The sequence below is a fragment of the Saccostrea echinata genome, unplaced genomic scaffold (genome assembly GCF_033153115.1).
Source record: "Saccostrea echinata isolate AGI-Se365-2 ecotype Australia unplaced genomic scaffold, CSIRO_AGI_Sech_v1 ptg000030l, whole genome shotgun sequence".
In the NCBI taxonomy this organism is placed as follows: Eukaryota; Metazoa; Mollusca; class Bivalvia; order Ostreida; family Ostreidae; genus Saccostrea; species Saccostrea echinata.
This window is the reverse complement of record NW_026889779.1, coordinates 23,052,792-23,066,955: the sequence shown is the minus strand read 5'-3', so window position 1 is coordinate 23,066,955 and position 14,164 is coordinate 23,052,792. Positions and strand designations below refer to the sequence as shown.

The following is a 14,164-nucleotide window of genomic DNA, read 5'->3' as shown; positions in this document are numbered from 1 at the left end:
ATCATGGCTTTGCTGTTCTTGAGAAGAAGATTTTTAAAGGTTTTTCCTATATATTTCTATGTAAAACTTTGATCCTCCATTGTGGCCCCGCCCTACCCCCGGGGGTCATTTGATTTGAACAAAGTTGAATCTACACTACCTGAGGATGCTTCTACATGAGTTTCATCTTTCCTGGCCCTGTGGTTCTTGAGAAGAAGATTTTTAAAAGATACTATTAATTTTTCACCAATTCTCTATTATCTCCCCTTGAAAGAGGGCATGGCCCTTCATTTGAACAAACTTGAATCCCCTTCATCCATGGATGCTTTGTGGCAAGTTTGGTTGAAATTGACCCAGTGGTTCTGGAGAGGAAGATGAAATTGTGAAAAGTTTACAACGACGACAACGCCAACGACAGACAACGGACAAATTTTGATCAGAAAAGCTCACTTGAGCCTTCGGCTCAAGTGAGCTAAAAACACTGAATATCCTCTATTTACTTTCGTCAGCTAAAATCAAATATTACAATATGACAGGTGAAACGTATACCTGTATACATGTATTTAAATATATTCGTACTTCACAACATTGTAATCTAGCTATAGAAAGGGCAAGTTTACAAAGATACGCCATGTTTATACACATATATAAATAATTTAATATATATTATTTAAATTGCAAAATAATTTACATCAACAAGCACAGTCAATAACAAATAATACAGAATTTGCGGTGTAGAAAAAACATAGCATTATTGTCTATAGTAGATTAATGTTCCCTTCTTTCCTCTAAGTTAATTTTAATTCCGTATTTTGCGGTCATAACAAATTGTGGATAGTGTTCGTATACATGACCTTCTACGAGGCTGACTTTAAATCTGAAAAAAAAAGTATAAAACGATAAGGAAAATTAACTATATCAAGAAGACATAACCATATCAAGAAGTCAAACCCTAGTAACTATATCAAGAAGACATAACTATATCAAGAAGTTAAAAGTTATTGTAAACAGTCTATTAAAAATTACTGAATACTTATTATCCCTTGTTTCATACTTCAGAGAACCAAATACCGTTTTATAAGTGATGCGATCATGACTTTCTCCTCACTGACTGCAAAATTCTGTCCAATGCAGTTCCTATTTTTAGAACAATATACAATGAAATAAAAGCATATAGAACATATTTTGGCAAACGTATAAATTTTTGGGAAAAAGTATATGAGGCGCATGGTATCTGAAACAAATTATTCTAAAATATGGATTATTTTTCCTTGGAAAAAAGTCTAGTGGGATGTAATATTTCAAGTGTGACCATGACCTGCCACCAAGAACATGATTACAAAAATTTTGAATTCAAACATTTGATATTTACAAACATATTTGAAGTTTACAAGAATGACGAAATGAAAAGCAATTCGTCATCTGAGCGACTTGCATAGGCATCTCAATTTTGTTCGCCCAGAGATTGAGATAAAAGTATAATTTGCAAAAAGCTGACTTTAAACGGGGATGTTGAAATCCGAGTAACATCTTAACAACTGATTTATCAGTAGTTTGCTTCGGTTTAAAAACTGACCGTATTCAGATCATGCTCTTACCCATCGTATCAGTTTGGAGAAGTAGGTGATGTTGGAATATTGATACATAAATATGGGAAGTTGATGATGGAAAAGCTGAAGTCGTTCCGTTTGTCATACAGTTGTTATTAGTTGGTTATCATCGTCATTAGTTGGTAAAAAAATCCAGATAAAAACATATGTGGCAGACTATGTGGTGTCTTTTATTTCGAGTTTAATGGAGAACTAGCATATCGATTTGACATATGAATCAAACTAACTATGGTTAACTGAGAAAACGTCGTCGATATATCAAAATGTTGAAGGCCACAGCAAAAGTTTTCTTCTTCTCATGAAGAAATTTTTCAATACACTCTGCTTCAAAGGACCACAATGTATCGGATTTCCAACAAGCTGATGGAAGATCTGATCTCTAAAAACTACATAGATACTTCAATGAGGAACTCCACCATCTTTTTAATATCAACTTCAGAGTACTTGTATATAGAATCAGAAAGATTTTGAACAAAATAATTCTGTAGATGACTAATCACAAGATATGAAAATTTACGAGTTTCATAATGATTGAGGAAGCAGTTGTCTATGATATCAAAGAGCCTGCTCTTTAGTTTATCGTAAGGAATAGTTGTATAAAGCGTTGAAAAGCCATATGTTTTGATGATTTTGATATTTGAAAAATTTAGAGATTTTAAATTTTCCAAAAATTCTTCAGAGTTTTTGTTTAGAATCCACATTTGATTTACACTACTTCTTGAAAACGTTGTAGCACAATGCGACAGAAATTTCTCCTTCACAGCAGTTCATATGCTGGTGAGGAGTAAGGATAGGGGATTGGTTGAACATTTACTCAACTGGACCCTGCAATATATCTTTGTTTTAATGGTTTTTATGAAGTTTTGGAATCCAATAAATCCAATTTCATTGACTGGAATGCTAAATGTTTTTAAAACTTGAAAGGTGATTTTGAATAATTTCATCCTTTGAAAGGGAGCTGTGAATATAGCTTTGATTACTTGAAGTGGCATTAAATCTAAGTTCTTCTTAAATGCAGTTGTAATAATTAGCCTTACAAACCAAAACATATTTTCATGTAGTCTTTCCAATTCTTTTATCACTTCCGGTCTACTGAAAACGGGAAGGATAGATATAGTTCGCATTTTGACCTATAATTTGCGATTTTTTAATATATATATCTAATACGTTTAATCCATTTCTGACAAAGGTCAAGACTTTCCCCTTCTTATTTAGCCCATTCTAGCATACTCCTTGACGGAATTCACAACAGAAATGAAGTTATGTCGCTATTTGAAAGATCTGGACTCCCTGAATTTAGGATCTTTTGAAATTATAACTTTTACATTATGTAGGTCGCCATTTTAAACTATACTTTCATCATCAGTAATGACGTGCCCAGCTGCATTATAGTTGAAAAAAAGAGGAATAACAAGAACACTTATAAGGATTTTGTTTAAGGTGGTCAATATCACGCCCTATGTTTTTGTCTTAGGCTTGCCCCGTCGTGGCAAACAAGAATCGAACTCAGGCCTCTAACATTTAAAGATAATGATTGTAATTTTTTTTTCATTTTGCAATTTAAATACATGTATAATAAATTTAGTCTCACCTTGAGCCAGCAGAGAAAGGTATGTAACTATACGGATCTCGGTCTTGTCTTTTCTCCTCGTCAAATCTACGAGGTCGGAACTCCTGTAACCCAATTAAAAAAATTATGTGCCACATATCTGTCGATCTATTTGACAAATTTAAGCACTTATTGCTTCGAATTTCCCTACATTAGGAACTAATAAAACATATGAACAAATATTTCTGTGTATTAGGTGGCCATAGTTTTAAAGGTGTATTTTCATTTTTCCTGATTATTACACAACAAAATTTCATACTGAACGAAAAAAGTTGAACATATGTTCAACCGTCAGTTTTAAAATATAAAAGAGAATACGGGAAAAAATATTATACTTAAGCATTAAGCTTCCAAATAAAAATCTTAATTATTAAAATTGTACTGTATCCACATCTTGACATGTAAACCTGTGGATCAGACCAAAGATCTGGATGGTGATTTATGGCATGAAGAATGATATCAATTTTTGTTTTGGCGGGAATTGTAATGCCGTCTAGTGTGAGTGGTTTGGCTGTGACTCGACCGATGAAGGGGACGGGAGTATGCATCCTCATCACTTCTTTCAGGAACATCGACATGTATTTCAGTGAAGGGAGGTCGTCCCTATGAAGTGAAATGAGAAATAATCAAGAGATCAATTGGCATTTTTGGTGCCTTGCTTGTGAATATAAGTGAAGCTAAATTTCAAGTCTTTACTTGTCTCTAGATACATGTATAAGATCAATACCACTGCAGTTTGTCTCGCCCATTTAAGACTTCTATCACCTCTTTGTAAAGAGTTTCCTGTTCCTTTGGATGTTTTGCGAGACTGTATATAGCCCAGCTTATGGAAGAAGAGGTGGTGTCATGTCCTGAAGAAAACGATCTACTTAATTCAGAAACTACAGATTTGTGATAAGGTTGGATAAAACTGGTCAAGGAGTTATAAAGAAATACGTCAAAATGTAAAGAAGTCACGGCAGCAGAAACAGATAACAGAGCAGACAGAAAACACAGAGAAAATTTGTTTGGTAAAGAAAGGTTCATTCATCCTTTGTAATAGATGTGTTCTAAAAACAATTAAAAAAAAGAATTATCTGACCTTCAAAAAGAAATGTGTCCACTTCTGCACGAATATCAAGATCAGATAATCCTTCGCCTTGGTCATCTTTTGCTGTGATAAGTATGTCCAGGAAGTCACGTCTTCTTTTTTGTAACTGACCAGGATCATCAGCCTGTAATAATTTCATTCTATATAATTATATTTGAATGGTCTGTCCACGCTTATTTTAAATTATACTTGAATTCTAAGTGGATAAACTGGCATCAGTCTTCTCTGCTTACCAGTGCCTTTCTCCTTGATTGTATAATGTCATCTGCAAACTGGTGAACAAAGTCTATTAGTTTATAGAACTCCTTTCCTTCAGTGGATAGTTTATATATAAAATCAAAATACAGCCAGGGTTTCCTAAAATAGACAGAAACCTCAAATAAAATTTAATAAATACTTCAAAAAGAACAAATAACGGTCAATGAAACTGTTAAAATCTTTAATTTCAATCATGATGATTGTTCAGGAAGTAAAATTCAAGACTTGTATTTTTCGCTCAATTTGTACAATGACTCTTTTAAATGAATTACAAAATTTGTCTTAGGTAGTCAATGCTACTTACAGTGATCGGCTTACTGTCAGTTTTGCCAGGTTTCTCACTGCTTCTGCGTATGGATGATTCGTTCTATCGAAAACAAAAAAAATATTTTATTGAATAAATTATTGTTATGTGGTAATTTTGCTTCAATTTTTGATATGACAGAAATGAAAAACAAGTTTTGAGACACACATATTTGTTACCGACACATTTGGGAACTTACCCTTTCTCCTGCACGTGACCTTCGTACGAGAGGGAACATCGCAACATGGTGTCTAGAGCCGCCAAAGTGACTAGACTATAAACTTCCACACTCTCCTTGGCATCGCAGAACATCTGAAGTTTTCCCTTTAAGATTAAACCAAATACAAAACTCTGTCAACTATTGGAGAAGAAAGAATATATTCGAAGATACAACTGTTAGCCACTTAGTTGTATATATCTAGGTAATTGTCGGAGAGCTATATGTATATTAAGTGTGGAAACCGGTCACCGATAATGTCATTTGGTTATAAATGTCCATGGAACTTTCAAAGAAAATCAATAGGTTAAATTATTAATCACAAAAAAAACTGTACGTGTATATTGGTTTGCTACTTGACTGTAAGTTTCGATTTATGATCGGAGAATAACAAATGAATAAAATAATTACCAGAAATATATCAGCCACTTCGTTATAGATGTCGACATAAGGTCGGAGGATGTCAAAGTGGAAAGCTGGAGTCAGAAGTCGTCTGTTTCTTTCCCATTTCTCTCCGTCTGACAGAAGCAAACCGTCGCCTATATTGAAAAGACAATTTCCAATTCTAAACTTTGATACGAAAGTCGAAGATTTGTAGTGTACAATTCTGTACATTGTCAAATCTACTGGGTATTAAAATAACTTAAAAAAGACAGACAAATTAATAATCATATTTTACAGAAATCCCTATTCTTTACAATTACATATTAATAGAAAATAGGAAGTAAAAACCTCTACTGTAATAAAATCAAAGAATCGCATTTTGAATCTATACCTAACCATGGTTCCACCAGTCTGTAGCCCACGACGTCATGTTTGGGTTTAGCATTTGTCTCCTTTATGACTACTTTAGCTGTGTCAGGGTGACAAGTGCTTATCAAAGGTACTATAAACATAATCCAACTACAAACAATCTTCGCCCGAGTTTTCTCCATAACTTCAGACACGCGAGAACAATATTCCGCCATGTTCTGAAACTGAATGGGTATTGTGAAATTTAAGTGGCAAAAAATCCATCAATGAATATATATTTGTCAAAAATTGTTGTCAAAGAATGATATCAGGCTGAAGCTTCTATTACAGCAATTACCTAACTAATAAATATTTCAACTCAAACGTACGTTGTCAAAGAATAATATCAGGGTGAAGCTTCTATAACAGCAATTACCTAACTAATAAATATTTCAACTCAAACGTACGTTTTTCAGAGTTCTTGATAAATCACCATGGTTTATAGTTTCTTTAAGGGCTTCTCAATTTCGTTTCATGAGTCGAACAATTCCGATGAAGTGGAATTACCTAAGCAACCAAGGCAAACAACTTAATTAAAAAAGAACTGGCAGCTTGACATGGTCCCATCGTTGCCTTCAACTGACTTTGCACATTTTACTTATTTCAAGATAACCTGTATTAAAATCTCTTTATAGATATGTCCATATCGTCAGGGTAGCTCATTCGGTAGAGCACCTGCTTGGTGATCAGAAGGTCGTGGGTGCGAGCCCCGACCACGCAACAAAGCTTGGTCGGTATAAAACAGGTAGCAACTGTTCCTTCACCAAGCATCCAGCACTTTGAAATGAAAGTTGCAGGTTTTTCGAATGACACCTTATAAACGGAGGCGTGTCACGACAGGTGTTAAAGAACGCTAAAGATTCCTCAGGGCTTAATGGCCCTCAGGAAACTCAAGATCCACCAAAGGAAACTGATAAGAGACAGGAGAAACACACTATATCAGCTGGTTAGCCGGAGAATGGCTACCGTGAAGACCAGAACTGAAAACATTCAACCATCTGTTTCAAACAGGGAGACTGTAGGGAATCTCGAAAAGGATCTAAGGTTACTCAAGAAAATCTTTCAGACGGTTTGAATTAATGTGAAAATTAGGTTGCCAGTGAATGGGAGAAGTTCGACGGGGATATGGGCAGGCTTCTTGAAATAAAACTTAAAGAAACTTTGAAAAGATATTGAACAAGAGACCCATGGGCCACATCGGTCACCTGCGCACTTTGGCTAGAAAAAAGCAGAAAGCAGTTCAGCTTTGAAAAGTTTAAATATAAAAGTGGTCCCGACATTTGATCTTCTATTGAGGCCTTGCCTAACCCCCAGGGACATGATTTGAATTTGAATCTACACCACCTGAGTATGCTTCTGAATTATTATGAATAATAATGGCTTTGCTGTTCTTGAGAAGAAATTTTTTATTTATTTCTTTGTTTGACGTTGATCCCCTGTTGTGGACTCCGCCTACCCGCAAGGGTCATGATTTTAAAAAAATTGAATCTACAATACCTAATGATACTTCCATAAAAATATGAGCAATCATGGCTTTGCTTCTTGAGGAGATTTTTAAATAATTTCCTATGTATTCTTATGTAATACTTTGATTGTAAATTGTAGCCCCTCCCATGGGTCAAAATTTGAACAAACACACTTCTAAACTACTTGAAGATGCTTTTTTTTTTTTTATAAATATGACAAATCATGGCTTTGCTGTTGTGGAGAGGATTATTAAAGATTGTTCTCATGTATTCCCATGTAAAATTTTAACCCCCCCCCCCATTGTGGCCCAATCCTACCCGCTGGGGGTCATGCTTTGAACCAACTTCCATATAAATATGACCAATCAAGGTTTTGCTGTTCTTGAGAAGATTTTTAAACATTTTTCCTATGTATTACTATGTAAAACTTTGATCCCCCATTGTTGTCCCACCCTACCCCCGGGGTTCTTGATCTGAACAAATACACTATCTGAGAATGCTTCCTTATCAATATGACTAAACTTGGATATGCTGTTCTTGATAAAAGATTTGTAAAGATGAAGATGTTTTCCTATATATTCCTATGTAAAATTTTCATCCCCAATTGTGGCCCCACCCTATCCCCGGGGGTCTTGATTTGAAAAAAAAAAATGAATTTACACTATGTAAAGGAGTGAATTTACACTATGTAAAGAAGATTTTTAAAAATACCACTAAATTTTCACTATTTCTTAATTATCTCCCCTTGAAAGAGGGCGTGGCACTACATTTGAACAAATTTGAATCCCTTTCACCCAAGGATGCTTTGTGGCAAGTTTGGTTGAAATTGGCCAGTGGTTCTTGAGAGGAAGTCGAAAATGTGAAAAGTTTACAGACGGACAGACTGACAGTCGGAAAAAATGTGATCAGAAAAGCTCACTTGAGCTTTCAGCTCAGGTGAGCTAAAAACATGAAAAGAATTTATCATGGCAGAGTACAGATTTGGTGGAAGGGAAACAAAAAGAGAGAAGACTGAACCATCCAATTATATGTAGAAAGTTAAGAAGAGGGAAATAGCAACATTCAGAGGGAACTCCGAGCACTCGAAGACAGTGACGAAAAGAGAAAAAGGCCGAACCGACTCTATACGACCTTTGGAAGAGACTCACAAAGCTAAGAAATGCAGAGAGAGAGAGTTGGGAACAAGAATCGAAAGAAAAACGGAGTAAAGAAAGAGATCGGCTTTCTCAGGAATCCATACAAGTTTGCATTAAGGAAGCTCTAAACACTTTGAGAAAACTGTATCATTTAAAGGTGCACAGACTGAGTTTATCTAGTTCATTTTCAACATAGGGTACCTGCCATATTGATCCGGGACAAATTTTCAAATACAATGAAGCACAAGAGAAATGAAATCATTGTTGTTTACTTACATCAGGAAAATACATGCAAAAATGTTTTAATTACTTTATCTTAGTAATATACTGTTTGGAATACAATTATCTGTTTCAGATTGTGTCATTTACTGTATATTTCCACTTATTCCTTTGTTCATCAAAGGGCAGAAAACTCTAAATGCATATAATTACCAGGTAATTAGAACTCTTCAGTGAGCAGTGTTTCGAGCTTTCTTAAAGGATCTGGGAAGCTTTAAAAACGAAGAGAAAAGGTAAAAGCATACATGAAGGAACATACTCGGATAAGATCAGAGACCAACCATATGGTAAGAACGACAGAATAGAAGCTGTCATACCACCCCAGAAATTCTAAAACACCAAAGAACCAACATTGAAAGATATCAGAGAGGTGGTGAAGAAAGCACTTGTGGCATCAGTGCCAGGACCAAACGGTGTGAAACACAAGATCAGTATGAGTATGATCAGTATGAGTATGGAGAATGATGAGGGTCAACTGAAGGAAAGGCCACATACCAACATATACTAAAAAATAGAAGAAGAATGCTTTGTGCCAAAGGAGAAAATCTCTAAAGAGATTATACAGTTCAGCATTATATCACTTCTCAATGTAAAAGACAGGATTTTCTTCGCAGTGCTTGCGAGAGGGGGATGATGTCCCACACAATAGAGAACAGATATAACGTGGATACATCAGTGCATAAAGGGAGTATATCGGGGTTCATACGATGCCTAGATAGAACAATGGTGTCATATCACTACAAATAAAGGAAGCGAAAGACAATAAAAGCATGTTTCTGGTTAAATCCGGTTAACGGTAATGGTACAGTCCCCGATAAATTCAGCAGTTGGGCACTTCCATATACCAGAGAAGATCGCCAAAATCCTTAAGGACTACATAAGAAAGAATACTCCAGCTCAAGATTCACTCTGAAGATACCATCGATCATTGACAACCCCATCAGAAGTCTAGGCAAATGGAATGACGATACCAATAAGGACTTCAACAACAGCAGACTTTTAGAATAAGAGATAATAAGGACTGCTTAATAAAGACAAAATAGACTTGCCCAGGAAAATTGAGACGTGATCTTTCAGCATCAACTCCTACCAAGGCTTATTTGGCCACTCATGCTTCCGTATACAAGGAATCGGTTTGCCCGCGTGTCGCAGTGGATAGAACGTTTGCACTAGAGTCGCTGTGTAAAGAGTTGATCCTATCGTCGCGGGTTCGAATCCCACTGCGGGACGCGGAGACCGGTCCTTCGGATGAGCCCGTGTAAACCAAAGTCCCGTGTCGCAGTGCTGGCACGAAAAAGATCCCTCACTGCTCAATGACCTTGTGTGCCGAGTAAAGGTTTATATTTGCAGTCCTCCACCGCCAAAAGGTGGCGTCTCCATGAGTGAAAAATTCTCGAGAGGGACTTTAAACAACTAACAAATAAAAACAATGAATCGGAGTCGGATACCACCGGCTTTTCATTAATCAGACTTTACAGCAAGACTGTCAGGTTACGCCATCAAAGGTATAGGCAGGCGTTGGCTCGATAAAGATCTCTCACTGCTCAATGGCCCTAAGTTCCGAGTAAAGGTGTAACTTTGAAGCCCTTCGTCGGTATATGGTCACGTCTCTATATGAGTGAAGAATTCTCGAATTGGACGTAAAACAATATACAATCAATCAATCACATTTTTCCAAATCAAGTTCCTACTAAGAGCTATGTATGATGTATTTGCCAACACTAAGAAATCTGAGGATCAGAAGAATGACAGAGACCCGTTGTGCCCAACATGCCAAAAGCCAAATTCTCATTTTGCCAAGTTTCCCTTACCCAGGAAAGGTATAGGTGGACGCATATACAAATCCTCAGAACACTAGCCCAGACAATGTACATTACAGACAGAGTTGTAGAAGAACCACAAAAACTCTGGAAAACCACTCTCGTCAGAGGTGGGGAGCAGACAATTTGGACCTCTACAGAGCAAATTGAACATGGCAAGATACTGGGAACTGCAAGTCGACCCTGAAAGGAAACTAATATTCTGACCAATAATAGATACCACCCAACAAATAAATCGGGTCTCCTACTCATATCTGAGAATCTGAGAATATGAAGAATCCGTTGGCTAATAATACCATGAGGCTCGATGTCAGGAGGCCCACTAACGCAAACTCACAAAGTGTGACGATCTGGTGCATGACTAAAGGCAAGAAGAATGACAGAAGTGGAACTTCCCAGTCGAAGTGAGACAAGAGTTTGTCCAGGAAAATCAAGCTGGAGGATGATGACAGCACTGAGACTAAGTATAGGAGGAGATGAAGGCAGTCAGCGCCATGGCCGTGGCGGCCGAGAGGACATCGAGGTGATTGTGGCTACGATTAATTGATTGTATGCTGTTTATCGTCCCATTCGAGAATTTTTCACTCATATAGAGACGTCACCATATACCGGTGAAGGGCTTCAAATTTTGACCTTTACTCGGCACTCAGGGCCATTGAGCAGTGAGGGATCTTTATCGTGCCAACGCCTGCCGTGACACGGGGCTTCGGTTTTTAAGGTCTCATCCGAAGGACGCGCAACTTTCACTTCAAAGTGCCGAGTGCATGGCGAAGGAACAGTTGCTACCCATTTTTTTTTATCGACTTAGGTCAGTCGCGGCCGAGATTCGAAGTCACGACCTCCCGATCAGGGAGCGAGCGCTCTACCGACTGAGCTACCGTGAACGGTGATTGTGGCTACGAAGAGAACACAATACTGGAAGCTTAATCGTTGCTTGTAGAAGACTGATCACCTTCTGCTGCCCCGCTATCGTTGTTCTAGATCAGAGAATGAAACCTCTGGAGATCGATGGACCCGGCTGATGATTTGACAGTCCAGCAGCAGAAAGCCCAAAGCTGTTTTAGGTACTTTTGTACCTCTGTGATCTGGAAGAATTTTTGACAGAAACGAATACCATTGGTCTCCCTAAGGGTAGACCTGCTAAGGACAATTTTATAGGTATTTTGTTTCAGAATTGTAAAAGTGTCTGATTATCAGGGATTATAATTTCACGCTCATGTTCACCCCAAATTTATAACTAATGTTAATGCATGGATTGGTCCATTCTCCTTCTAGCTAGACTTTATTCTCATTCCTTGTTTGTTCCACTGTATTATATAAGTATATATGTTGTTGTACTCATGTATTATGAATAAACTAATATGAAAGGAGAGCTTTGTCCCCATCAACTCCCTTTCCCCAAAGGTTCTAAAACTCTTCGCTGGTTTACCCTCACTTAAATAAAAATACAACCTACACCACTGAATGTAACATATAATGAATGTGAATGCAGAGCTTTTCTTGATAGCTGTTTTATGGAGGATTATAATCAAATCAGGGGTATCACTACCGATGACGTGGATCAAAAGAACAAACTCGTCAATATTTAAAATCATCTTCGGGCCGGAAAATGACCATCGTCATTCCGGCGTTATTCGCAGAGTACGGAAAACAGACAAGAACATGGAGTTAATATTTTATCATCATCTTCAGCTTTACATAAATATTACACTTTTGACATAATTAAAATTAATGATAAAGAAAAACATGATCTCAATGAAATTAACAATTAAGCCAGTCTACATCCTACCAGGTGCAGGTGTCCCCAAACTGGGTGAGTGGGTCCTAACTGCGTCATCCTGTCTGTGGAGTTCTTGATTCTTCGATAACGTGTGTAGAACATGACCAGGTAAGACAAACCGAACACAACCAGGAGAGATATCAAAATGGCGGTAATCATGATACAGGCAAACTCCTACCTCCCATCAACTAGAAAATTAAAAGAATGTCAGTTGTCAATCGATTAGGTCAAATAAACGCTTATTCTGTCTTCTTTAATCTTTCTAGAAATCAGTGAAACACATCATTATCCCACAAGATAGTCGCCCTGCATTACTCAACGGAATTTTAACAACCACTTTGCACAAACGTTTCTTCCGTCCAATACAAAGCTATGAACATACGCAACGTAGTTTTGAATTTAACTTTCTTATTGCTTGTAACAGTTAAGAGTTCCAATAAGTGAAGGACATTTGTGCGCAATTTTGATGCCTGGTTATGCTGCACATTTCTTCTGAATCAAATTTTAAAGGAATACCAGCTAAAACTACATTTTTTTTTAAATTTTTCTTTTAAAAACACAAGGATTTACATCATATGATATATGTTCAAAACTCCCGGTAATGTATGCTGACTTTTTATATAAGAACATCTGATGGTTATATGATTTTTAATTAAGAATATCTTGGAAAAATTATCAGTCGGAAAGGTATGCTGTGAAGTACATGTATGTGACCTTAACACTAACGCTTAAATAAAACCCCAAAACATTTTGGTAAAAGCAAAGAACAGATCTTATACACACGACTTAGACCTAGTAGTGTAGAACACTTAATTCCCATTTATTTCCAAAACATAATCATAATAGATAATCCAGTTTGTGTTTTTGGAAAAAATGAAACAACAAACTTTTTCTCGAATATTCCTCTACAATGACAAAAGAATCATTGACCTATTAGGACTAGTAACTTTAAATATTCTCTTAATTAATATATGGAGATCCAACGGGGAATTATTCCTTTATAATACAAACATTTTTAAACACGCATATCATTTTATTTCTGCATCAAAAAGATTAGTAAGTTGAGTCTAATCGAAGTTTTCGTCCTTGTGGCCGCATTGTTAATGAATATTTATGTATGTACTTATGCTATTCTTTATTCCTATTCCTTTTCTAATTATTGTTTGTATTATATTTTTCATGCAACAAGGGAAAATTGAAAGTTAATATGAGGAATGGATAAACATAAGTTAAAACAACTTGTTTCCGAATCCTGTATATATTATTTATTGTGTACATATGTGATGACTTATTTAAATGAAATAAAGTTTGAATAAATATATCAGTTGACAATGCGCTCTATATAATTTAGATTTACATGTATGAAACTTAAAGATAAATTTACTAATCTAGCACTAATATTACGGAAAAAAATCTTTCTGAGACCCCTCAAGGTTAACACTTCAATTTGTTGGCATCGATATCAAATGTAAGACTCATAAACCCTCTGCTAACTCATATAAAATCTTCTTTTAACTTTTATGATGTTTATGAAAGAAATGTATTTTCCAAGTAAAATACAAACAATAGGTTGCAGGGCAAAATTAAAAAAGAAGAAGATATATCAACTTTGCAAAATAGACATTTATGTCATTAAGAGTTATCTCTCTTATCAGAGCATCAATGAACCTTAAAAAGCGCAGATATTTTAAGGTAGGTCCCTACTCGAGTGACGTCATCGATAATGGTATTTTATCAAAATACATAATTGTGAATAATAGAATTAATGTAAACTTTTTAAAATTAAATTGTATTAATATTTAAAATAAAATTGTATTCATATGA

General features: G+C 36.1%; 1 protein-coding gene across 1 annotated transcript; it reads right to left on the bottom strand.

Moving 5' to 3' along the window:
* Window positions 1-703: 703 nt before the first annotated feature.
* On the bottom strand, window positions 704-12,518 carry LOC133196564 (cytochrome P450 4F2-like). Its single transcript, XM_061332433.1, has 12 exons — window positions 12,350-12,518; window positions 5,843-6,044; window positions 5,479-5,606; window positions 5,050-5,174; window positions 4,851-4,913; window positions 4,522-4,645; window positions 4,280-4,412; window positions 3,926-4,049; window positions 3,606-3,801; window positions 3,181-3,263; window positions 1,051-1,116; window positions 704-856 (listed from the first exon to the last, which is right to left on the bottom strand). The coding sequence occupies exons 1-12, from the start codon at window positions 12,497-12,499 to the stop codon at window positions 748-750; spliced, it is 1,503 nt and encodes a 500-aa protein (XP_061188417.1). The 5' UTR covers window positions 12,500-12,518; the 3' UTR covers window positions 704-747.
* Between the last annotated feature and the right edge of the window lie 1,646 nt (window positions 12,519-14,164).